At 41.5% G+C, this 26,133-nt stretch overlaps 1 protein-coding gene across 1 annotated transcript in view; it reads right to left on the reverse strand.

Moving 5' to 3' along the window:
- Window positions 1-26,133, reverse strand: part of PTPRG (protein tyrosine phosphatase receptor type G) — a 311,473-nt gene that overhangs the window by 48,640 nt on the left and 236,700 nt on the right. The window contains exons 12-13 of the mRNA XM_042015311.1: window positions 24,979-25,771; window positions 18,145-18,277 (exon numbers count right to left, since the gene is read on the reverse strand). Of these exons, the coding sequence (XP_041871245.1) occupies window positions 18,145-18,277; window positions 24,979-25,771 (926 nt within the window). The remainder of the gene's footprint in view (window positions 1-18,144; window positions 18,278-24,978; window positions 25,772-26,133) is intronic.

The following is a 26,133-nucleotide window of genomic DNA, read 5'->3' on the forward strand; positions in this document are numbered from 1 at the left end:
TCTACAATTATTTTCCTTCACAGGTCTTAACACTTAATGACCAGAATTCAAAAGCCAAGTTATAAAAGAACCTGTGCCATGGGCACTAAATGCTGGCCGAACTGGAGCTACTGGAGGATGTACAAAGCAGGAATGCATAAAAACCAAGAGGATAAAGGAAAGCTGATAAAGGAGGAAAATTTCCCTACAATAATGCAGATTTTCCAGCAGATTGTTCCTGAAGACCACTTTCCTTCTCCCCACAAAGCAATTTCTGCCTGAAATATTCTTGAGCAGTGTTAAGCATCACACGGATATGGTACCCAGAGAGGTCTGGATGGTACATAGGTAGTTTTCAGAAGTGCATGGCATCCCAAGCCCTTGGCGTGTTATCTTAGAACAGTGAGAAGTAGATTGTCTCTTTCAGGGGACTTCCTCTGTGCAAGGACAAGTGCTTTTTCACATTAGGGAGTTGACTCAGACAGGTCCACAAAAGGCTCCAAATGCTAATCACCAGTCCAACCACAACATTCTGCAGTATCATAGGGAAATAAAGACAGGAAAAAGACTGGGAAATGGCAGATGGAAAAAAATAAAAGAAGGTGGACAAAACTTTAAGACAGTATTTGTACTGAAGAATTCACCACTAGAAAAATTGTCTAGTTGAAAAACTAATCTGCAAACAAGACTGGGGATTTCTGACACAAAATGACAGCTAATTTAGTATTTATGTCCTAAATTTGCCAGCTGACTACACAGCTCTCCACAAAACTAAAAATTGTCTTCTCCCAATCCTCTGAGATCATATCCTGCACCACAGACCAGACACCCATTTTATCACATACAGTATTGAACTCAGGCATTATGTGAGACATAATAATTTTTAGAAGGGTATTCAAATGATTAAACAGTTAAGAAATGACAATACCCCCATGAGCTGCCTTCGTGTCCTCCCCCTTCATCAGCTGTGTGACCAGAGAGCACCCAGGAGGCCAGTGCAGAAACGCACTTAGAAAGCTCTTTAATTGCAAATCATAACTGGATAAGTCTTAGTTTAACTCAGCACAAATGTTTTCCACGCTTCCTTGTCCCATCATCCTGGTGTCCCTGGAGAACAGCGAAGGCAATGGTGAAACCTTATTTGTGATGATACTTGGCCCTGTGACACTTGGTAGCTAATTCTCTCCTGGTGACCTCTGACAGGGCCACAGGCACCAGACCTTCCCCTCCTGCTTGAATCAATACTCACAACAGCTGCCTTGGATACAGTCAGCACTTTTACAGATGACTGAATGGGTTTACTCATCAGTATTTTCTACTGCAAGAGACCAAGCTCCTTGGTTATATGTACTACCACTCAGAACTTTAATGTCTTCAGGCAAAAATACGGTAGACATACCTCTAGGTGGTATCTTAAAATGGTTTAAAGATGAGGCGCAGCTTTAAAAACCAAAGGAAAGCCTGACATACTCATTTTCTTCTCCCTGAGCCAACATTTATGTAATGCAACATTCATAACAAAGGCTAGAAAATTACAGAGGAAAACAAAGACATGCCTTTTCCAATCAAATAATACCTCAGGCACTTCCTGTAAGATGTGTGCTTCCAACACCCAAAACATCATGTAATATTAAAAAGGAGACTTAAAACTTCTCATAAAAGAAAGCTGGATTTAAGCAAGTGAAGAACTGTTCTGCAATCACAAGAGCCACAGCAATCAATGACAATTGCCTCTTACTAGAGAGGAGCTTTTAGTAGCACCTCCAAGATCTCAAAATTTGGCATACTTGATATTATCATTTCAGGACATGAATTCCCTTTGGGATGATGAATCTTAGCAAAAGAATGAATAAAAACAGGGTCACACACTGGGAGGTTAAAATGCAGGTAATTTTAAATGTGAAGTGTATTGGATTGGAAACAGTGTTATAAGAAAACCAAAACAGAGATGATCCAACCTAGGAGAGGACAACAGAAACAGAGAGACAGCAGTCTCTTTGGAATATTTACATAAATGTCCCTAATTACTCCCACCTAATTACTCTCAAAACAGAAGAGCTCTGCTATTGCCTTTACAAAAAATATTCTTTTCTTCCTCCAAATGGGATATCAGAACATTCAATTGACAGATACTTTAGGTATCCCAAGCCTCAGCCTGAGATCTAACACAGAAGTCTTGCAAAAATTTAGGCCCAGCCTGTTCCTCAGTTTTGATGTCCCTGCCCATCTTCAGGAAGAAATGCCAGTTTGTTAAATGTAATTAAATACTCAGTGGGAAGCTTCATCTTTCTCAACAAACGTGTCCATGTGCACCTGGACTAAAGCTGCATGGGAGAACTAGAAAGAATTCCCAACAGTGCTGGACATAATTCATGTTTAGCTTATTTGGGGCCAAGATAAATATTAAAAGAGGGATTATTTCCTTTCTCTGCTAATCACTGAGTATTTGGAAGGTGGGCTTTTTTCACTGGCCACTTCAGTAAGAAACAGCTACTTTCTTGAATTTTAGTGCCAAGGAAATACACATTTATTAAACAAAAAGGATTCAAAGTATGAGGCATATCAGGAAAGTTACCACAATGTCTACTAACAGGCTTCTAATTACATGGAAGAGTCAAGAATTGAAAAATCATAAAGTAACAGACATAGAAGAGATTTTCCCTTTAAAAAAATCAGTTGAAATTATGTTGAAAATTAGAAACAGAAAACTAGAAACTGCTTTCATTCTCATGACAAACTCTTTTGCACTAGGCACACACTCAGGCAAAGAAACCATTGCTTTCCTGTTGTCTTAATCACTGTGTAGAAACAGCTACTAATCACTGGGGCAGAACGTTTTGGTTCAAGGCAAAAGTTCATTGCAGATAAGCAAAACAGGAGAAATTCAGCCAACCTGTGTTAATTATTAGAGCCCTTAACACCAGATACAGTTTAATGTATTTTCTATTTATGGACTGTTCTCTTTAGTTGCACTACTTCTAAAGCTTAAACCTGTATTTTTAAAGCTCTTGATAACCTTTCAGTGTTGATAAATGTGGGACTGGGGAAAAGGAGAAAAAAAACCCCATGAGAACTGCAGTTCCCATCTTAGGAAAAACGTGTTTCTTAATGTATGAAGAAATGTGCCTGGATGCACAAGGCACTTGCTCAGAAGCAGATATGTAATGAAACATAAGCTCTTGGCTCTGCATTTCCTTTTCTTGAAGCTCAGGAAGGGCCATGGCTGCTCTGGCAGACACAGTGTCCTGGAGGAACACAGCAGATGTCTGCTTCCAGGTGAGCTGTTCAGCCCGGGCACCTCTAAGCAATCCACATCCATTTTCCTCCGGCTGTATTCATGCATTTCATTTCCATGTTCTGATGTGATTTGGTGGTGCTTTGGCTGCCATCAGACTGTGAGCTTCGGAGAAGAAAAGACAGGAGCCATTCACCATCACCATGGCCAGCCAGACACATTCAGGTGTGCAGCAAAGGGAGATTCCAGTAGGGGCTCAGGTCCTGCCGTTAGACCCACCCCAACTATTTTCATCTCTGCTCATATCTGGGAAATGTAGTAACAAGTTCCTGCTTTATTCTAGTGCTTTAATTCAAGGACTTTTGTGAGCTAAAAATGTTTAAAATGCAGACTAAACAGCAGAGTATTTTGCCACTATTTCTGGTAGTTTTGTCCCAGACATTTGGTTTCAGATCTGTGATTTCCTTTTGAGAACACACAAGTGTGAAATACTTGTTGATCTGTTTATTCATTTGCCTCCTGGCTGATCGTAGCCATTTTGACAGAATGGATAAATTGACTTGCTCCTTGTTGGTTTTTTTTTTGTTGTTGTTTTTTGTTTTTTTTCCCCACATGCTTCTCTGTCAGCCTGGAATCACTGCCCCAGCTATCACTCCTACACCCTCATTTTACATTCTGCACCCTCCTTTTAGAGGCTTGCTAAGACAATTTCACACAATACCCAGGTTGTCTGAAATGCCACAAACAAACTCTTGCTACAGCAGCTTCTGCAACTCCATCTGCCAGATGAAAACAATACATAATATTTAGAGAAATTATTTTTGAACAATTCAAACCCAATGAACACTTTACATCACTCTTTATAACACAGGGTATATCTGACAACTGCACTTGGTTTCTTGAGGCAGGACTTAGCCATTTATCTACAACACATCTCAGCAAATCTTCTATTTTTCCAAAGCATGAACAAACACCGCAATTTGGAAAGGGGACAACTCTTGATCATCCTCATTGAGGAAATGGTAAAGGTAACAGTTTCAAGTGATCAGGCAAAAGCCTGTAACATCAGCAGAAGATTTTCAGTGTAAAGTAATTTCAGCAGGCTAACAAATGGGTCGTTTTTCTCCAACACATGTGTAGCACAACAGTGCATTAATTGATGTGTCCTTTATTGCAAAACATACTGTCTCCCTTCAGAGAGGGAGGACTGGAGCAATGGGATGCAGCATTACCAGGAAAAAGCCGAATAATGCAAACTTGGCACCACACAGTAGCTAAATGTTGATTCATGGAAATCATGAGACATTCAAGGGGACAGGTCCCAGGCTCGAAATTACGCTCCACTCTTGTCTTGCCCCCGTGTGATTATAGCAAGTTTGCATAGAATTTGCTGCTCACTCTTCTAATTGGATTCCTGCAAAGGGCACTTTGCTGTGCCATGAGCTTGTCACTTTATATCCTGCTTTAACTCCAAACCACTCAATTAATATTAAATTCTATTTATTATAAAAGCATTTGTTTCTACCCACACAATGCTATCAGCAGACATCTCATTAATATTTATTTCTCAAAATGGCCCACTGATGCTAAGATCTCAGACACAGCTAGTAACTTTAAAAGGGGAAAATACATGAAGCCAAGAAGGTCAAGACAGAACATGAATTGTAACAGAAAGCATTCAACTCATAGGTATTTAACTCATTCTTTGCAGAAAGCTCAGAAAATACAGAAAGGTTGGTGGAGAGCAATGACAATGTTAATGTTAATCCAGTCACCAGAATGAAATAAGGAGTGAGGTTGACAATACATCTCTCCCTGGGATGGGAAGTTGCTGTATCTGGCACACCAAGGGAAAAAACGCTTATCCCCTGCCTCTTTTCCCCAAAGAGGTGAGCTGCCTACTTTCCAGGTTTATGAAAGACAAACAAAACCCAAACCAGGAAATTGAGAACTGTGGACAACCTTAAACCCCGGGCTAAGGTTAAAGTCCCTTTTCCTCAGAATCCTCTTCTGTGCTCATCACACAGGAAACTAGCACAGCCTGTACCAGCTTTACAGTGCAGAAGCCCCACTGGACTCAACACTCACTGTCCAGGGAGTGAAGGAGGAGAGGGCTGCAGATGGGTTTAAGTGCTTCAAAAATGCTGGTGTAAAGCTCAGGGATTCCCTTGCACAGTTGCAGCACAAGAAAGTATTGGTAAGGAAGGAGGAACCAAGTGCAAGCTCAGACCCTACAGACAGAACTGCAACTCACTGAAATCACAGTCTCACTAACACAGAGACTTTTCATTGCCCCATGGGCCCAGCTGCAGCTTGGGTTCTCTCAAAGGCTGGTGAAGTGTGATCACTTCTCCTGTGCTCAGCAGTGCCCAGCTGTTTCTCATGCAGAAAGATCCTGAGAGTGACATTACACAGCCAGACACAGAGAGATGAAGCAGCTGCTGAGAATGTGTATCAAATGCAATGATTTCTTCTCTTCCACTCTCTTATTCTGTGCACTTGGAATAAAATTAAGCTGCAGGGACAACAGGTCTCTTTCTACTAGTCTCCACCTGTATCTTTAAGCTATACAACAGGGAACTTGTTTTCCGTAGCTCTGTGGCTAACAAAACCAGGGATGCTGAACTCCCACCTTCTGCTATCACAAAGACCTCAACTAATTCCCTGCAGCACATCAGCACTGCTTTTGAAAAGGTCCAGGCTCTGCAAAAAAACAGACGGAAACTATACTTATGGACTTTTAATGATGTCAAGCATTTCCTCACAGAGATGCCAATATGAATCTTTCTTTTTCCCATCAATTCTTTTATTAATCAGAGCACACACAGCAACTCCCTGTGTGGCACCACTCAGGGCTCACCCTATCAACATAAAACCTTCCAAAATTATCACCTCGGGTTTGCTACTGGGATAACAATGCTTTTATACTGAAAATTAAGGAGATGAATTCACATAGCCTTGGCAAATCAATATGCAATAGCAGATACCAACTCCAATATTATTTCACTGCCGCTTTTCTTCCCACAGATTCTTCCCACATTCACTACAGGGTATTGCTCAGTAAACCAGAGAAAGGAGAACGGACTCCTGTTGTACTGCTGTCACCTTTGTGCTTTTGCTTTCAGGGCTCTCTTCTTCCAGATTTTGAAGTACAAGCATATTTTGGAAGCACAGCAAAGCCAAAGCTGCAGGCTCCAGCTCTGACAGCCCCTCTAGGTCCCCCCATCCTTGTCTCCACCATCACATTATATGGAACAGAAAATTCCTGATCACCCATTTTCTTCAAGCTGTTTGGGTGAGGACATGAGTCAAATTATTCCCTCAAAGAGCTGAACTGGCATTTTTACCATCAAGACTGTGGAGCAGTTGTGAAGTGCCCAACCATTTCTGAAGAGCCATCAGGGACCTGGACTCAGCTCCTCATTCACAGATGACGATCATTACCATAAGCAGAAGAAAAAGGCTTCTGCCCTCCTGACTGCAGCCAAGTGCTCCACAGAAGTTGGCTTTGCAGTGATAAATGTCACGTTTACAATGGGTTTTGCAACGCGAAAGTCCATAATTTGCTTTCCAGGGACCTGTGCTTGATTATCAGGAGAGTCAGAAGCATTCACTGAAGTCTAATGAATAGAATTAACACATCATTTAAACAGGGAGTAATATGTATGCAAATGAGAAAAAGTTAAAAATAAGAGTTCAAGCCATAATTTCAGAAAACGTAGACTGTGTCCTTATGAAATATGGATGTTTCAATTCACCTCGTATCTTTACATCTATGTTAACTGCTTTGCATGTGAACAATAGGGTCCATCAAGCCCACTTTGATTTTTATATTTGAACTTGGACTTACAAAATGGATTATACTGAAACATGAATAATATATATGCTAATTAAAGATGGCATTTAATGATACAAATAAAGACGAAGACCAACACAGGCTAATTTCCATTTGCAAATTTCCTAATTTTTATATTTTCCTTTAGAAAGCAGAAACTTTATTTCCATAGTCTCAGGAAAAATAAGACAATCTTTTCTTTGCTCAAATTGTTTTAAAAATCTTTTCATCTCTTTTATTCTTTAGGATTGATCTCCACAGAGATACAATTGCTTTGCCTAGATAGATCCAGTATTAAATAGCACCCAAGTCAAACTATGGTGATTTGTGCACGCAAGTGGTGGGCTTTAATTACTAATTAGTATTAATTTTTTATAATAAGGAATTATTGCTAATAAAGTTTATAAATGCCTCAATACCATAATCATGTTCAGAATACGTGTGGCAGATGTAAACCAAGTAAATGTCCTTGGTGCTTGTTAAGCTGTTCATCATTCTCTCCCTTCCCCTCCAGGTTCCCAAAATTAGAACAAGGACACAGGACAATTGTACAGTTGTAGGGAGACAAGGTAGTAGCAGAAAACATGACTTCAACTTCTGTCATGCAAGACCTACAGAAAAGCTTGACGAAGAATAAATAGGTTGCAGGAAAAGCCCTTTTAAGTTAAAAGGCTTGTTTCTACCTAAAAGTGAGGAAAGTAGTGAAAACCAGTTCATTCATACGAGTATGAAGCCTGTAATGAGTATCATGGCCAGGAGAATATTGTTTTGCTGTTGTCCAAACGTTGGTTCTGTGGATAAAGTCCAGACTCAGCCTTAACTGACTAAACCAGCATTTGCAGTTTGCTCTTCTGAGCCTGCAAAGCAAACCCATTTACTCCCTGATTGAAACAGCACAATGAATGCTTCAAAAATAAGAAGTTGTATCAATGGGCAGACACTTACCATTTTGGTACATTTATGTTCCAAGCTTTTATTAAAAACCAAAACAAAACCCAACACAACAAACTGAAATAATAAGGCAGGTATGAGCATTGCATCTTCCCAGCTTTCACTTCATGGCTGCAACACCAGTTGCTGTTACTGATGAACACTGAAATTTAGGAAACTTTTAAGATTCTGGAGAGTAAATGATGATCATTTTGAGTGATGATGTGGTTCCTACAAAATGTGAGGAATTTTACCAGCACTCACTGGAAGCTTTCTGACAGTGGTTAAAAAATGGCTGTGGAGAGTGAATCACTGTGCAGAAATCCATCCATTTAACTGATAATTTGATCAGAAAGAAAACATAAAGCAAATTTGGACCTTCAGGGAATAGAACATTTGTCATTAATGAGAAATGTTTTGATTTTATGATATATTTCTTTTTTTAACATTAACAATATTTTTACAATTCAAATTTGACTTATTTCTACTACTTTATAAATGTTGATTTGTAGGACATTCAAAAAGGTTTTGTTCTTTTTTGGAAAAGACAGGGTTTCCAAAACATGAAACAACCCACCAATCAATACCCAGACACGCTGCCTACGCCTGTTTCAGCTTAAAACTTGGAACTCAAATGTATTTTAACCTGTAAGTCAATAGAGTAAAACACATGCTGTTTATAGCAACAGAGGAACTGTTTTCTTTTAAACCAACCAACTCAGCGTTCTACAATAAACGGAATGAATTCATGTACTTGCAACATTTGTAATAGCAGCACAACATGTTGTGCATTCACAGGCCTTGTTTTTCCCCAAATTGCACAGGTTTTAAGAACAGTAAAATGAAGTGCAACCCTGCTTGTTATTGTTTTACTGGTTTGCTGATTCCCAGTATTTATCCAAGCAGCTAAGGTTGCCAAATTGATTTAATATTCTTATCCTATAATTTTACACTCAAACTACATCCTGCTGTAAAATAGCTGGTGCTAATGTTAGTCCAAATGCTGCTGTGGGACTTAGGACAGGATAGGGTCTTTCAATAGCTATATTTCATGGTTACAAGGAGAGAAAAAAAATATAATTTATCTGGTTGCTGTGGTTAATTCACAGTTTCACAGCAGAGGTATACTGTTCCCTCAGGGTACATCTAGCTGTATTATAGGATATTTCATTCACAGTTTGTCTGAGACATTGCTCTAGCTCTGAACCTGACAATTCATGAGAGTGAATCTACTCCAGACATACCTGTATACATTTTAACACGTATGCTTACATACTAAGAATATCATAGAAAATATTAAACTAGCAAGAGATCAATTGACAATGAGTAAGCAAACTGTTTCTTTGAGCTGGGAAGGGGAACAGAAAAAGAGTGCATCCATTTTCTTAATAGATTCTTCTTTTCATACAGTGATTTAATTTCACAAAAAGCATTTGTGAAATTTGTTTCTCTTTTAAAATATCTCAGAGCTTTAAAAGTCAGAGTACAAAAATTTTAAAGCTGTATAAGAGTTTCTTGTACAGTAACTTACAAGAGACCTAGCAGATGAGTAGGAGATGCCAATGGTACCTGGCATCCTCTACCACTGTAGTTATGAGAAAACCCACACTCCTCATGGCATACTATTTCTGAGCACTTACAAGCCCATTGTTAATGGAGCTTAATTAGAATATTTTGATATTTAAAAAAAAATTTGTTCAAATGTATACACTGCAAACTATTGAGCCAGTAACTGCACAGATAAAATCTTGCTTTTTTTTCAGACCTCACCATTACAGCAGCACTGAGGAAGGCATTTCCAGAGGAAAAAATATGTCTGCAATTAATCCATTTAATTAATTCCACAGAGACAAAACAGAAAGATCATTGCAGCTGTGCAGATCCCTCCTTGCCTGACCTCAGCTGCCCTTGCCCCTTCTCTTTTGCTCTCTCTGCAGAAGAAGGTATTCTTGGAAATGTTGGGGAAATTCTGCTACACCTCTAAACAAAGCACTGAGGAGGGGTGTCAACAGCAGTTTTCCAGCTTGCTGCCAAGACTTTTGCATAAACTTCACCCCCTTAGGATGGCCTGTGGGCAGAGTACAGCATGAATGTCTCAGCTCTTATGGGACACATCATATAGCAAATCAAAAATAAAAATTATCCTTTTTTTTTTTTGTTTGGGAGTTTTCAAGGTCACCAACATGATATTTTGAATTCTAGTCTTCCACACCTGAAGCACATATTGTCCTGTTGTTTGACTCATGATTGCATGCTTGACATTCTTTCAAAATCTTTCGAAATAAAGGTGATGCATATCTAGGCTCCCACTGAGTTCAGTGGCCACATCCATAAAGTGCCTGCAGAAAGATGTTCACACAACAGACCCACATGCTACATTTAAGAGTGACAGTTCTCATTTAAAGGTACTGTTAAAAGCAGTCACAACCCAGCAGGCACCAGGATTGCCAGCACTGAGATGGGTGGTTTCACCATTCCCTAATTCTTTTGCATGAAAATACTTCCATATAACAGTCCCTGCAGTGATGTCTTGATTCAACAACCTTGGGTGCTTGCTCCCAGGGTCTTTGCCCTTGGCACCAGGGATGGCCTCATGCTGGCACTCCCTACTGCCTACAAGGCAGCATTGACACATGCAATACACGTGGTGCCTTAGGTAACACAAAACAGAGCAACAAACCTCAGCTACACCAACCCCTTCTCCTCTGTTTTGTTTTTAAACCTGAAACAATTGTTGTACTCAAGTCTCCCCTACTCTTAGGCTCCCTACTGTAGGAGAACAGATGGAACAAAACTCCAAGCAGATTTTTTTCCACAAACCTGTGGGTCTCCTGATGCAGTACCAGCCTTTGCATTTTCTCTCCTGTCCATCTGTATCTACCTTTCATTCTCCCTCTAAAGCCAGCTCCCTCCCTTGCTCCTCCTCCCAACTCTCAGATGTGCTCTTTTATCAGCTTCACATTATTCACTTTAAAAATGATGCATTTACACTGTGTCTTTCAGACTTCTAGCCTGTGATTTACAGGACAATTTATCACACTGTACCATCCCTCCTCTTCTCTCATGCTTCCATGTGTGCTTTAAAGCTGGCACTGCAGAGCTGTGGAGAACAGGCCTGGAAGCTCCCGTGTGGGATCAGACTCATTTCATGCTCCTGAATGGAGCTTCTTAATCTTGTCTGAAACCTAGAAATTATGGAAATTCTGTATTTGCTTTTTATTTACAGGACAGCTGAGACGAGACACTGATTCATGAAATTCACATGAAGGCTTGCCACGTGGGGCACAGGAAGAAGCTGGCTTCAAATATCTGGCAAGAACAAACTCAATCCTGCAACTACATACTCTTGAGAACCCATTTAAGATGATCCAGGTTCTTCAGTCATGTGGACTCAAATTTACAATGGCAAAATCTGTTGTAGCTGGTAGAAGTTACTCAGGAGTCACTCTGTTAACACCAATGGGATGGCTCAGGTTTAAACCTGAAGCAAAATCTAGACAATCCTATTTCCTTAAAATGGGACATTCCTGGGTCAGAATGTTCTTATTGATTTTGGTCCTGATGCTCTATAATCAGAATTAAAAGTACTACTTTCTGAGCTTTGCCAATATCCTGATAGTTCTGGAAATCACCACTGATCTGCATTTAAGCTTGGCAAATACCTGTTTCCTTTCTCAAGACAAAATATGTCGGTTTGTAAAGTGGCAAGTCACTATTGGCCTCACCAGAAAGGAAATGGGATCTTGCAGAATTCTGTTTCACGACAAAAAATTAAACCTAATGTTAATTAAAAAAGAGTAAAAGTAACAGGCATATAAGGAGAGAACATGCCCCTTTCCACAGTCAAGCTCTTAACAGATCATCCAGCATGCTTAAAAAGCAACTCTCCATCTGCAAATCTCTCTCTTTTTTGTCTAATGAGCCTGAGTTAGTCTGTTCAAAGGCCCAAATGGGCATCTCGGAGCCAATTCAGCAGCAGGGAGTCTGTTACGACAACAACTGACAACTCCTGTGATTTCTGAAAGGCCCTAAAGTAGCCATTTGGGAAATGGTTATGGACCAAGAAGTTGGGGAGGGATGGTTGCAGGTGTATGTCCTGGGTTCCCCTGCCTCAGCCCTGCCCACACGGAGCCAGCCCCATGACCCACCAGCCTTGGCAACAGCTGGGCTCAGCTCTGCTGCAGGAGGAGACGATAAAACCCCTTGAGCCAACACCACGAAGCACAGCAAGCAGCACACTCTGGTTTGGTCTTGGGATCTACTTGTGGGCTCTGTCCCTTGCCCCAGGCTGTCCTGCTGGATGAAACAGCACAGATGCTGCCAGAGAAGTTTTCATATTGATTTTCCTCATAAAGGAAGAATGATGAGCACTGAAGTATGGTACCAACAGCCAGAACAAGCAACCAGCGGCTGCCCTGAGCATCCGGCTTGAAAGCGAGGGCCTGATGTCAGCACAAAGGATGAGCCTGGGTCCCAGAGTGGGAGAAGAGGGAGCTGATCACAGGCCTGCTCCCTTTTAATGGAAACAAGCAGCATTTTGACATACTGACCACAGAAGGGTCCAAGATTCAGTACCTTTACCTCTGGAACTGGCAAAATCACACACAACCTGGATCTTCTGCAATAAGAGCTGAAGTGCTTTTCCTGCTGTCTCAGTTTTGGAGACAAAACTTCAGGAGGAAACACTCCGGAATGAGTGTCTCTTCCAAAGGGAAAAGGGCCTCCCCTTTTCCTCCACCAATAAGACAAGTGGGTCACAGCAAGTGAAAGTGGGAAAAACCAAACTGTTTATTAACACCAAACAAACGAGGGTAGAACAAAAAAAACCCTCAAAATACAACAAATTCCCGGAGAGGGAACAGACACACGGCTCGGACCAGCGGGGCCGCCCCCGCAGGCTCCCCAGACGGGCGAGGAGGGAAGGGAGGCAGTGAGGCGAAGGAAAGGGAAGAAAAGAAAAGAAAAACCAACAGAACCTTTTCCCAGCTAGCCGGAACACAAAAGAAACCCAAGAAAAGCAGCACAGCGCTCCCAGCGCCCTCCCTGCCGAGCCCCAGAGCCCCCGAGCCGCTGGGCCCGGCCGTTAAACGGCCCCGCACTCGGCCCCGCGGCCCCGGGCCCGGGCCCATCCCAAAGGCACAGCGGCCTCGGGCATTGAGCGGACGGTCAAGGAATAAAGCGGCTTCATTGCAGCACCCCAGGACACCTGCATTGCCTGGGTTGAGAGCGGGAGATCAGAGGACTCCAAATCAGGCTAGGCTGCATCCCACTTACCAGACAGTGATCTGCCCTGTACCCATCCCTCATCTTATGAGACCAGATGTGGCTATTCCCAGAGGAAAACAAAGGCATGCCTTGTTCAGTATGAGCAAGGCACAGCTGGACACTAAAAAAGCCGTAAGAAGTTTCAGGTATGACACTCACCTCCACGTTTTCCCTCATCTCCCTGGGGTGTTGCCTGTCTCCAGGCTTAGGGAAGTCTCTTGCCCTTGTCAGTTCTCCTCACTGTCTGTGGTGACACAAGCTCTGGGGCACTGCCATCCCCAAGATGAGCGCAAGCGCCTGGATGTGCTCCTCAAGCATCACCAAGGACAGTGTTGGAGCGAGCATCCCCATCCACCTTTCTCATTCCTCCCCCATGCTGCTCCCTCAGTTATGCTAGTACAGCTCTGTCCTGTTACTACATGAACCAGACTAGGAGCTAATCTGGTTTAAATCAGGACATGAAAACGCCTCTTTTTTTTTTTTTTTAAACATAGATTATTTTGCAATCCAGCTCCTCACATGGTTGTACAAACATCTGCAATGGGGTCACAGAGGGCAGAACAAGGGCAGGGAGAGGACCCTGCCTGAACTGCTGCTGCTGAAATAAATACTCATGCAACTGCACCCGAGACATTCTTAAAATTAACACCCAGAGTCTCAGAAAGTGTTACCACTCGGCATCCTCCAGGGGGTGAGGAAATGAGCAGAATCACCAACATTTTAGAGTATGCTGAAAGCTTTTATCATTGTAAGCAAACAATTTTACAGTGGTCTGTAAATTTGCAATGTTCCTTTTCCAATCAGTATAGTAGATGAGCAACACATTGTAAACTCATAAAATAAAACCTAGAAATAGGTTCAAATAACGATTTCAGCACTTTTTACAACCTGGTACAGGCAGAAGTTATTCTTTTTTCTCTCAATTAAGTTTTAACACTCTCTTAGCTAAGGAGCTGTGCAAGCTCCTCAGAATCTAACACCAAAAGGTAGTTTTCCAAGGCAGGGTTATTAGACATGGTAAATATGAGAGTTCTTTACGTTGCAGCTTTCGTTTCTATATTACAAATTGATTTAGAAATATAGCTGACCAACCTTCTTCAGTTCTATTGCACCAGTGTCAGAAGTCAGATGCTGAAATATTGAACACCTGAGCTTGCTCTCAGTGAGATCTTTGCCACTAAGTTCAACAACAATACTCTCAACCTGTAAATGACTTGGCTGGAGGTCACACAGAAATCAGTGACCAAGGCAGAAAAAAGAACACATCTCCTGGTGCTCCGTGTAATTTCTTGTGCACAGAAAGGCACTGCCAGAGCAGTACAAGGCTCTGTCATAGGACTTGTCCCAAGGATTCTGTTCAATTTGACAGGATGCTTAATAAAACCTAAGAAAACGCTAATGTCTACTAAATTCTATAGGGTTTTGCCTAAGGAAAATTAAAGACATCTTTTTCCCAAGCTGTCTCATATATGCACACAACTCCAAAACAAGCCATACAAGCTTGCTTGCTTTTTGAAAGGCAGCAGCTGTGTTGTTCCAAGAATCCCCCCTGAATGTAAACGTATTAGCACTGTATAAACAGCTTGATTTAATAAGAAATGCAGTACAATATTCCCACTTTGTCTTTGGGATCACGATGTTGATAGTGGCAATAATTCAAGGTGAATTATGGTATATGTTCAAAAGAAAGAAAAAGAAAACTCTCCAGCTATAGTCGTGAATGAATTTCTTCTTCTTAGCTAAAAATGAGAAATGGCTATAATTTAGTACCCATTTAAAAGTTGCTGTTGGCTAAACTCTAAAATCTTAATTGCTTATTAATATTCTCTGCTTATTTTTTCCCTTTGAATCCACAGTTTACAGGACTGTAGTGTCTAGATTAAAAATCAGAATGAAAAAAAACCAGCGGAAGGTTACCACACCCTCCTAAAATACATTCCCCCCAAATTACAGAATTTACTGTGTATCAAAGTATTTCAGTTGATTTCAGTCACCCTCCTGCACCTCTGTGAAGATGAAAGTGACACTGACCTTGGGTTTACCCTCAAGTGTCAATACTCAGGACTTTTTCAATTTGCTACAGAATATAGTGGAAGTTCCAGAAAAGACAAGTTTCAAGCCATACTATAGCTCAGCATACTATAGGAACTCGTTGCAAAAAACTGAAGTCACACTCAATCCCTAAATAGTTTGGAGGTCACTACCAAACACACTTTGCAGTTCTCAGAGCTCGTAGCAAAGGCTGTGAGAGTAACAGTGGCAAAGACTGCAGACAATCCAAGTCAGATTTTAAACTGACCTTGAAGATCTGCAGATGGATCTCATGATACTGAGTCTGGGTATAAAATCACAGATGCAAAACAAATGCCCAGAAATGCAAAAATAATGTATTTGGGAAACAGCACCTCACCCCGCCCACGTTTTATGGGCTCTAGATGAGCTAGCAGTGCTCCAGTGAAGGTCCTAAAATCCCAGTGTACAGTTTTCAGGAATATTTAGTTGTTGTCCGTACAGCACACAATTTCAGGAACCAGTATGAAAGGAAAGAAAGCAGACAAAGAAGCACCACTGTGCCACTGCAGAAGTGAATGGTGAATCCGTATGGTGAGTAAAACAAGGATCTGGTCTCCTCACCTTTTCTGTCTGCTAAGACTCAAATTCTCAACTTGATGCTAAAAGAAATCAGTTTAAGCACTAGAAGTCTTGGGAGCAACAGTCCCCTTCATCATGCCCATGACAGCTCACGGATCAGCCAGGCCAGCTTTTCCTCAAGAGGAATCAAAGATGCACAGAAGCAAATTGAAACTACAGCATCATTGTCCCTCCTGCCCAGGGAGCCCAACCACCAATAGGGCCCAGTGGATATCATGGCTCATGGTCACCCTGTGATTGTACTCTCCTCATTCTTCTGGGATAAAAAGCAGTACAATTTTTGCAGCTTCATTATGCTGACCTAGTTTACCTTCCACTCTACCAACTTAAAATCACACAGCCCTCTATGTGCAGCAGTGCCATTAAAAGTGCCGAATCCAGGAAACTTTAGTAGAAAGGTAATTCAGAACTCTTCTTGCCTGCAAGTTCCCATCCCTTTTCGTTACTGAGATGGCCACCACACGGACAAGATGGAAGTGACCCTTTCTCTAGAACATTAGTCATATTCTTTCACCATTTGTCCAGGATTCACATGAAAGAGGAACTGAGAACAGCAAATTACCTCTGCAAATAAGTGAGTCTTGTTCAGAAATGGCACAGATCATTTCCAAATATATTCAATTACAAGGAGTCTCTAAAACACAGCATGGAAGCTCAACAGATGGAAAAAGAAAATCTTCATCAAACAATGATTGTTTTTATCACTCTCCTTTTCAAATAAAGGGAACAGAAAATGAAGCTTCCTTACAAGAAGTCTTCTTCACAAAACTTATTTCTTTGCTGTATCGTGGAATGAGCCACAAAGAGACCAAACAAAGTTAATGCTTTGCCAAACCTTCACAAGCAACTTCTCTCACTCCTTATTTTGGTCCCTGGATAACAGGGCACTGATGCAATGGAAACAAGCAGAAGGCTTCTCTCTGCTTCATTGTTCCGCTTATGTCACCTCTGGTCTCAAATCATCTAATCCCACAAGTACTCAAAAATGCAAAAGCAAAAATATAATTTGTTTTATCCTCAAAATGCATTGCCAAAGGGCAACTTAAATCTCTTAGGGATAAATACTACTAATCCCTCATCCCAGTGTTTTGAGATATGCCATATCCTTCCAGGACTTGCCTGGTGTGAATGTGACCAAGTTTAGTACTTCAGATAAAGACAATATATACTGAAAAACAGGACAATACAACGGGATCTTTAGAACCTTTCCAATTTCAGCTTTTGTGCATATACTACTGCAATTTTATTCACTGTCTTACTGCAATGATGTTAATTACTTACAAATGTTAATGGAAATTATTTTCACAAGACTATTGCCATCTACTTATTAATTCTTTCAAATGTTCTCAGCCTCAACAATTGGGCCAATTAATGGTCAGCAAAATGGGTGTACTGAAAAATAGCTTGGTATTTTTTTAATGGATTCTGCAAATATAATGATCAATGGGCTGGTATTTCTCATCAAAGCTACTTTCCTCAGTCCCATCTAATCAGATTTTGAAATAATTCCTAAATACCTTGTATGTGGCTTATCCCCGGTTAATTTTAACTTCCAGACAAATGAGGTGCCTCTGGGTTCTGGTTCTGACACAAGCAGGTGCTGCAGGTTTTAGTTTAAATCAAATGGAGCGGGATTTGTTGATGTTAATCCTGATGTCCCACCAATGAACCAATGTCCACTGGTGTGAATGACAGTGTCTCTTTGTAAGAGGCAATCTTTACTTTCAAGACCTTGCAGGCTACACTTCTGAACTCTTCACCAATGTTAAAGAACCCTGACTCAGAGCATTGCTGTGGAATGTGAAACAAGCTTACTCCACTTTCTTGAAGTACAGTCAAAGGAAGGAAAGAACTTAAGATTACACAGGAGGTTTGTGGCAAAGACACCCATGAAACCAACGCGAGTCTCACTGGGATTTTCTCTCACAACCACCCTTCCTGAAGGCCAAGACAAAGATAATTTTTTATAGCTACTTCAGAGGGACTAATTGTGAAAATATTTCTCACCATTACAGCTGGCTCTACCATTGGTAGAGCTCTACCAAGCTCATTTTCATGACACAAAAATCAGTATTTAAGACAGGTGAATACTTAACAAACAAAGCTGTTCTAGCACCCAGAGAACTATCTAATGCATCTAACACTGTAACTTCTAATAAAATAAAAAAACACAGGACCACATTAAAAACACTATCTGAAATGTCTTTCAAATCCTAATCAGTTTCCACTGATAAGGAAACAGGCTCACCTCCAGTAGACAAGCACAGCGATGAGAAGAATGAGGCACACGAAGGTCAGTGCTGAGACCACAATGAGTGGGATGATCCATTCCATTTTACCAGGAGAAGGTCTCGTGGCCATGCTGGAGCTGTTCTTGCCAGCTGTGTACATGTAAACACATAACAAAACCAATCATTGGGTGGAAAAAAGAATTACTGTACAGAAAAATGTGTAAACAAAACAAACAGCTTATCCCTTTTACATGCTATGAGTGAACTGAGCAGAGATCCTCTAACTGCAGGGTGGGACTCCATTTTCTTCAGTCTGAGACATGAGAGCACAGAAGTATGGTGTTTACTGCCACGTATGGCTTGGATTTTACTACTGCCTGTAGTTACAGTCTCATAGACACTTTTAGGACTCTTTCACGCAAGTACCTATTATCAGATGTGGAGTACCCCACTGAGCCAATTCACCAGGGCAACTGAGTAAATGCTGTGCTCTGTCATCAGTATTTGTAGATAAACGCACTCTGTTTCTCAACGGTGCAGGACAGCCCTGTTTGCAAAACTCAGTGTAATACTTCGCTTCAGAAATAAATCTCTTGGTAACTATCTTAAAATAAAAAATCCTCAACATGTTGGGTGTCATGTCACATCATTTGCAGAATTGTCACAATCTGGTGGGTTACTGCATACAAAAGCACATTTTAGCATATGGATTGTCAAGATGGGTGGATGAATGAATGGATAGGATGTGTTGTAACCAACAGAAGAAATCATTATTCCACAGTTTTTGAACAAAATTAAAGTTCGTCAATACCCTGAGATCTGGCTGAGTTAACTCCACTTTTTGCATGACATCTCATTAAAATTATTGTATCATATATAAGGTGAGTATCTGAAAGTTCGGCACGTACTGGAGCCAATGAGTATAGACACTGCACCAGTGTATTTCAAAAGACACCTAATTTGTGCAAATTCATGTAGACTTGATAAATAAATTGATTTAGACAGAATGATAAAAGAAAAATGCAGAAGCAGATTCCACATCTTATTAATGTTTCCTAACAAACAGGCAGTGGTTGATCAATACCTGTCAACAGGACGTAATGGGAAAGGATTAGTATAAACAGCTTCAGATTTCAATGAGGATTGAAATACGCATACTTGACTTCTAAGCCTGTGTGAGTCTTTCCTTACCAACATGCTTCCTTGCCCTCGTTCAGTATTGTATTATCACTCGAAACTGCTGCAAATCCTACCAGAAGAACGGAATTGCCTTTTCACCATAGGCAGGCAAAACACAGATAATTGGAAGTCACCAGATGTCACATAATATGAAGTCATACTCTATTTTAATAGCATTTAGATTATACTACTCTGTAGGCAGGAGTAAAATTCAACTAAAGTGGAAGTAAAGGTTAATTGTAAATGCTTTTGCCTGACCGCTGAAAACAGAGCAAGGCTGCAGGCTGCTGCAAGCCCAGCAAGAAATCTTCCTAGTTTTGAGAACTAGGCTGATAGAGGTAATGCCCTTTAGCAAGCAGCCTAAATGAGGGGCTAATCAGAGGGATGTTTGGGGGAAGTGAGCATGAACTTTGATTGAACATCTTTGATTTCCTTGACTAGCAAAGAATAAGGAAAAGAGCAACTCCCAAATTAGAGCAAAGGCTTATTCTCTGTATCTGCCAAACTTACAAAATGCTAAGTCTTGAGGCATCAGTTATTACCAGTGCATTTCAAATAATTTAAGAGCATGAAAAAAGTAAGCCTGTGAGGTGTTACTAATCAGAATGGTAAAAGGGACAAAGAAAAAAACACATGATGTAATAAAACTTAGTAAGAGAGCCAAATAGTCCCACCACCTTATATCCATTAGGGTGTTGCTTCAGTTCTCTCCAATGACAGTATTCTGTTTAGTTTCACCTCCACATCTTTCAACACAAAACCATATGTTTCTGTTTGCATGGGAAGAAAATTCAATTCCATTGTAAGCAAAGCATGGGCTGGAGTCCCAATGCGCACTATTAAATTCTGCAGTGCTCACAATGCTCCTCTTAGTCAGTCTAGTGTGGAGAACACACTTATCTGCCCCTGACAACTCCCTGTACCACAGACACGAGGAGAAGAAAGCGCTCAGTATGCTGAGTGCCAGAATAGCAAATGCTATTCCCTAATGCTGATGGCTGGCCCCGAAATTCCAGTTGGGAACGGCCAAGCAGTGATGTGCTTCAGGAGAAAAGATATAGTTCCTGTGCTGGCTTTGAAGAAAAAGTCTAAGGTGTTTCCCACTGTTTAAGTAATGTGTTGTGAGAGTTTAAACAAACCAGTGCCAATAAATATTGTACTAGCATGGCAGCTGGGGCCAGAGGTAGAGCAGTGCAGCTGGAGAGCTGGTGTCTGTCTTGAGTGTCATGGCAGAAAAGCCTAATAAAAGCCAGCATGCTGGATAACTTGGAAAAAGATTAAATGAAAACACACACACAAAAAAGGACAGATCTGGGCCTCTATAGTTTCCTGTTCTCCTATATAACAAAATAGTATGAAATAAAAAAATAGTCACCATTTTTTTCTTTTCCAAAGCAAGAATGTCAAGTCCTGGTAGTGTCAAGAGCATATCCTTGTAACAGTGCCCACCATAAGCTGAACTTGGTGGAGGATGGGGAAGCTTAGAAAACAGACTAGGAAACTCCATTTTTGCTAAGAAATGTAAACAGTTTCCAGTGGCATATGCCTTTGTTGAATTAATTCAGTTTGCCTTTTACTGGCTTGGAATTCATCCCAGTAGGAAGGAATAAAAATTATTACAGCATATCTGTTTCAGGAGATCCCACAAGATACAAGCCCTGGCACTACTAAATCTACTCCTGCATCTGGAAAAATATGTAACTGTGAACCACCCATTTAGCAGTTCTACCCAGGCACTGGATGGATGAGCCCTGGCTCAGGGAGTATTGGATGGCATTGGGCAGCCAGGGATTCTCTAGCAGTGCAATTCTTGTGCAAAAGTCAAGGTAAGAAAGAGGCATCTACAGTTTGTGAAATGTGCTTTTTTTGGTGTGTATTCTTGGTAATTGGTTCCTGAGAAAAGAAGCATGTTTATTTCCCTTAAGTAACACTGCTTGCTATAATAAGCAACCATAGCTGTACTATATAACCTATCTACTTTTATCATTCCTTGCCATTGCACAAATTGTCAGGACAAAGTTCTGTTTGTTGTACCATTTCAGATACCATTAACCAAAGAAAAGCCCTGCTGCTGAACTGCCTCAGACCACACGGTCTCCTAAGAGAAAGTCAACTTGCTTACCTTTCCCTTGAGTAAATGAAGTTACGAACTTATACAAAGGTCTTAATTAATTCTGGAAAATAATACTGGCCATATTATTAAATGATGAGAAGGCAAACCCATGTTTCTTAAAGAAGTATTACATTTGATACAAGCCTGTGTCATTGTGCAGCTATTATCCCCTATTTCTTTAAGGCAGTCCTGCAGTAGTCACACTTACAGGCTGTGCACTACTAAGCATGGCTTTTCACTGCTCTGTAACAGATGCCAAACATATTTAATCCTATATCTGAAATTCATAGTTTGCAGGCATTAAATAATTCAATTCTTTTATTTTCAAGCCATTCTGCTGTTTGCTCCTGTAAGTTGCCATGTACATCTCTGAAGATATTTAAAAGCTGTCTGGACACAATCCTGATTAAAGTGCTCTAGGGAACCCTTCTAGAGCAAGGAGGCTAGACTAGCTGACTCCAGTGGTCCTTCCCAACCTTACAAACTCTGTGATTCTGTGTGAAAATGGCTGAAGTGCTACACGAAAATGCAGCTTAATAATCCTTGCTGTGGATGGAGAAGAATTACACAGATGTTTAATTATGCTAATGAGGTTATCCCTAAAAGGCTTTTGTAACCTTAGACCTGGCAAAGACTACTCTAAAACCCAATACTCAGTCTTTGTTAAAAGCATACATCACACTTGAAATTTAACCTGCACATCATGATCTCTCTGTCTCTACAAAGCCCTCTCGTGGGAGGAACTCAGCAGAGGTGGGTGAGCACTGAGGGATAGCAGGACCTGGCTGAAATTTGGATGAAGAGCCAAACCCACCTCTCTGTCCTCAGTCCCAGCTCACCACTCAGGCAAAAGCCCCAACCCCACAGCTATTACTTTGCTTACAACAGCCCAGTTAACTCCAGTAAAAAACAAAGGATCTGTTTAATTGTCTGGCACAACCAACCAAAATTCTGTGGGATAGTATCTGCTTTAGCCTGATTAAACTGAATCATCCTGGATTTCATCTTTTTCCCTTGCTCCTTTTCTTTCTTTTTCTCCCTCTTTTGGGAGAGTATAATTTAATTGCTGTTTTTCTGATTTTCAGGTTTCAGAGTCACAGACAATGCTGAGCAGCTGTGTGTGTAACAGTTGCAAATCAAAGGTACAATTAGTCTAATGTGGGCACCAAAACAGAGAAAGGATGATCAGGAAAATGAAAGAGGAGAATGCAAGCAAGCATTCGGTGACAGAAGAAAATCATTAGCACTGGCCAATACCACAGACAAGAAGAGGCCAATGCCATTTGGAAAATAATGACATGGCCTCAGGAGAGGTGTGTGTGTGTGTATGTACGTGTGAAATAAGCACTAAAAGAAAATGAGCCTTGCTGTACTAATTGGCCTCGCACTTTCCCTGTAATTTCTCATGAGTTGCCTGTTCTCCTCTAATCATGCACTCTCATGAGTACTTCCCCATTCAGTTATCTTCTTACAACTGCTAATTTAATGCTACATAATTAATTTTATAAATGTATATTGTTATGAAACAATTTTCTACTCTTTAAAATTATTAAACTTTCTACTCACAAAACCATTTTTGAAACCTTGACAGCTTTTTAAAACCTGCTTTTAAAAGATGCAAAAGAGAAAAGATGCAGGGAGAAAACATGCATCCAAAAATGTTTCTGCCCTCACATTGGGACAGAGTAAACTGCAGGGATGCTTTCTGCTCACTTTGGAAGCGGCCTTAACAGTCTTAGCTGTCCTGATGCTCAGGAATCCTTTCAGACACTTCTGGCAATGCCCTCTTGGCTTCAGTTGTCTTGATTTCAGGCTTACCTTGTTATGGAAAACCTTTAAGGCCCTTTCTCATGGGAACAAGTCTTGCTATGGCTGCAGTTTCACTGATCTCAACTCCTGGCATGAGTGAGGTCAGGTCTGTCTTTATGAATTGCAAATTTCCATGTTACTGGGGAGAACAATTAATCTGAAGCAACTAGTTTTAGGCTTTGTGCTAGTCTAATTCACCAGCTTGTGTCTTTCGTAACCTAGATCCAGCCTGAAGAAAAGCCCCTTCTGCATTCCAAAGTGTCTTCTCACAGGGTAGCACTCCCAACAGGCCTCCTTCCTAACACGAAGGTGATTAGGGCAAATGGCATGTTGAAAGCTGCCTGACAGGCATCTCAGACCATATTCAGTGGAAGTACTGGCCTTTGAGGATTTCCAGCTGAGGAGTAAGAAAAATAGCAGTGTATAAAAAAAAAAATCAGTACAACCTGTTGCAGGTTTCTCAGCTTCTGCATTGTTAATCTGATCTCTAACAGAACAGTTATGATCCACAGCATTACAGACTGGTCAGCATTTCTGTATCAAATGTTATTAAAGATTGGATTTAGCTTTGTTTTTTAAATTGGTTCTGAGCTATAACTGAATGCACAATATCTACATTTTTGTGTTTCTCAATGTAGGGAAAAATAAATATGTAAGGCTTTTTCACACTACTCTAGACAGCTTTGATGGAAAAAGAAAATTATAAAACACTACAGATTAGCAAAACAAACAATACTATTAAAAATCCCCAAAAAACAACAAACAAAAAAGCGGACTATCTCATAAATGCTGTGGTAATACACGTAATCACTCAAATATACTTGTCTAATAAATAAATAAATCTAAATAAATAAATCTAAAATAAATCCACATGCAGATGCTCCATCTGCTCCTTGCAGTTTTCCTCACCAGTGCCTGGAGCTCCCCAAGCAGAAACACGCAGAACATTCGTCACGGTGCATTGGGAGCACCATGAGGGACCAACTTGCAGAGGCCTGTGCAGCAAACCCCAACCACACCAGGCTTGGTGCACATGCAGATCACCTGGGCAGGCTTCCAAGAGGCTGTATCTGCTGTGTACACACTGTGGAGCTGGTACATACATCCAGAGTTGGAGTGTACAGGAGCACTGGACATTCTCACCAGGACAAACAGAAAATACGTGAACTCTGCCTGGTTAAGATTTTTTTTTCCACAGAAAAAACAGAAGGTAATCCTAGTGCAGAAGGTGCCTTGTTTTGGAAGATCAGAGCATGTAGGTTTTGTGTTGAGAAATAAACCAGCAATGATCCTGTATTTGGGAGAATATCTCAAAGCCCAGTCAGGGAAGAATCCTGCAGATAAACTAAATTAGCTAGAAGCACATATAGCAAACTTCCCATGAAATGCCAGTTCAGCACAGCAGCCACTCATGCAAATTAATTTCACAGCTATAGTTCATTGCATTCCCCTCCCTTTCTATTTTCAAGAAATTCTTGATGGAGTGTGTTGGGGGTTAACATTTTTCCAGATTTTCTCTTCCAATAAGCTACAAGGACCATGAATCAGCTCCAATTAAAGGATATTTTTATTTTCTTTCTGCTTTGCTCCCCCCAGTAACAATTTGTGGGGTTGGGTCCTGTGACAACCTGCCAATCAGATGTAGCCAGCCACCACAAAAATGTATCTACTGGAAGCAGGTAAGGAATTTGGATTGTGTTATTTTCCAACACTTACTCTGGTAAAAATGGTTTCCCCACAGATCACTCACCTGGGTTAATGGTGATGAATTTGTTGTCTGAAGGATATTCCTCTGGAAACCTGTCCATCTTTGGAGGAGGTTTTCTTGTTATCTCTGGTCTTGGGATCTTGCCCAGGTACAGTTCGTTGGTGAATGCTGGTGGCACTTGGGTGGAAGGGAGCAGCTGGGGCTGAGTGTTGGCTTTCGCAAAACTCTCCTTCTCGGCACCTCCAGCCATGGGGGCAACGTTTTGGTTTGGCTCTTCTCCCAATATGGTTTTATTTCCTTCTTCCTCAGCAGTCCTGTTGGGGGAAGCCACAGCCACGCTGGGCTCTGTGCTATTGTGTGCCTCTGAGTCTGCTGTCGCCCTGCTTTTCTCCTTCTTTTCAGCATCCTTTTCTTCCTCTTCCTCATGCTCCCGCTCCCCATCCTCACTTTCACTCTTTTCATCTTTCTCCCCCTCCTCGGCTCCCTCGCCATCCTTTGTCAGTGCCGAGTCCCGTTCCGTCCCTGTGGAGGCGGCAGTGGCCTCAGTGGTGGCCACCACGGCCCGCCCGGCCTGTTTGCTGGGGGCAGCGGCCGTGGGCAGCCGGGTGGGCCACATGCTGCTGGGGAAGGAGGAGATGCCCCCGCCGCTGAAACCCAGCCCTGCCAGCAAGGTGCTGGTCACCACGGAGGCCATGGTGGCCTGGCTGCCACTGGAGGAAGGGCCCATGCCTGTGGCCATGGACACGAAGGAGAAGGGGAGCCCCGAGGAGGTCCAGGTGGAGGAGCCAGAGCTGATGGGAGCCATGTCTGCTGAGGAGGCAGGAGATGCTGTGGGCTTGAGGAGATCACCAGCAGCAGAGGGGAAGAAAACACAGCAGAGAGCATCAGCAGGGGCCCAACATGCCACCTGGAGTCATTCTCTTGCTTTTCCCTCCCTTTTAACACACATGCCATTCTCCTAAAACCAGAGACTCAACACCAGCTGGATGAAAGGCTGAGCCAGGACAGAACAAGCCACAGACCTGCCAGCAAACCAAGAAGAGAGGAAACCTCCCTGCATTCACCACATCATCAGCAAAACCCTCTTTATCCTTATCTTTATTTTACATCGGGACCTTCTCCATCCACATCACCACTGACTTGTGAGTAACATTTCCTCTTGGGGTGAGATTTACTCACAGTGCTTTAATCCTTAGA

This window comes from Corvus kubaryi, unplaced genomic scaffold, assembly GCF_017639235.1.
Source record: "Corvus kubaryi isolate FWS band 111438036 unplaced genomic scaffold, C.kubaryi_AGA036_p1.0 136, whole genome shotgun sequence".
NCBI lineage: Eukaryota > Metazoa > Chordata > Aves > Passeriformes > Corvidae > Corvus > Corvus kubaryi.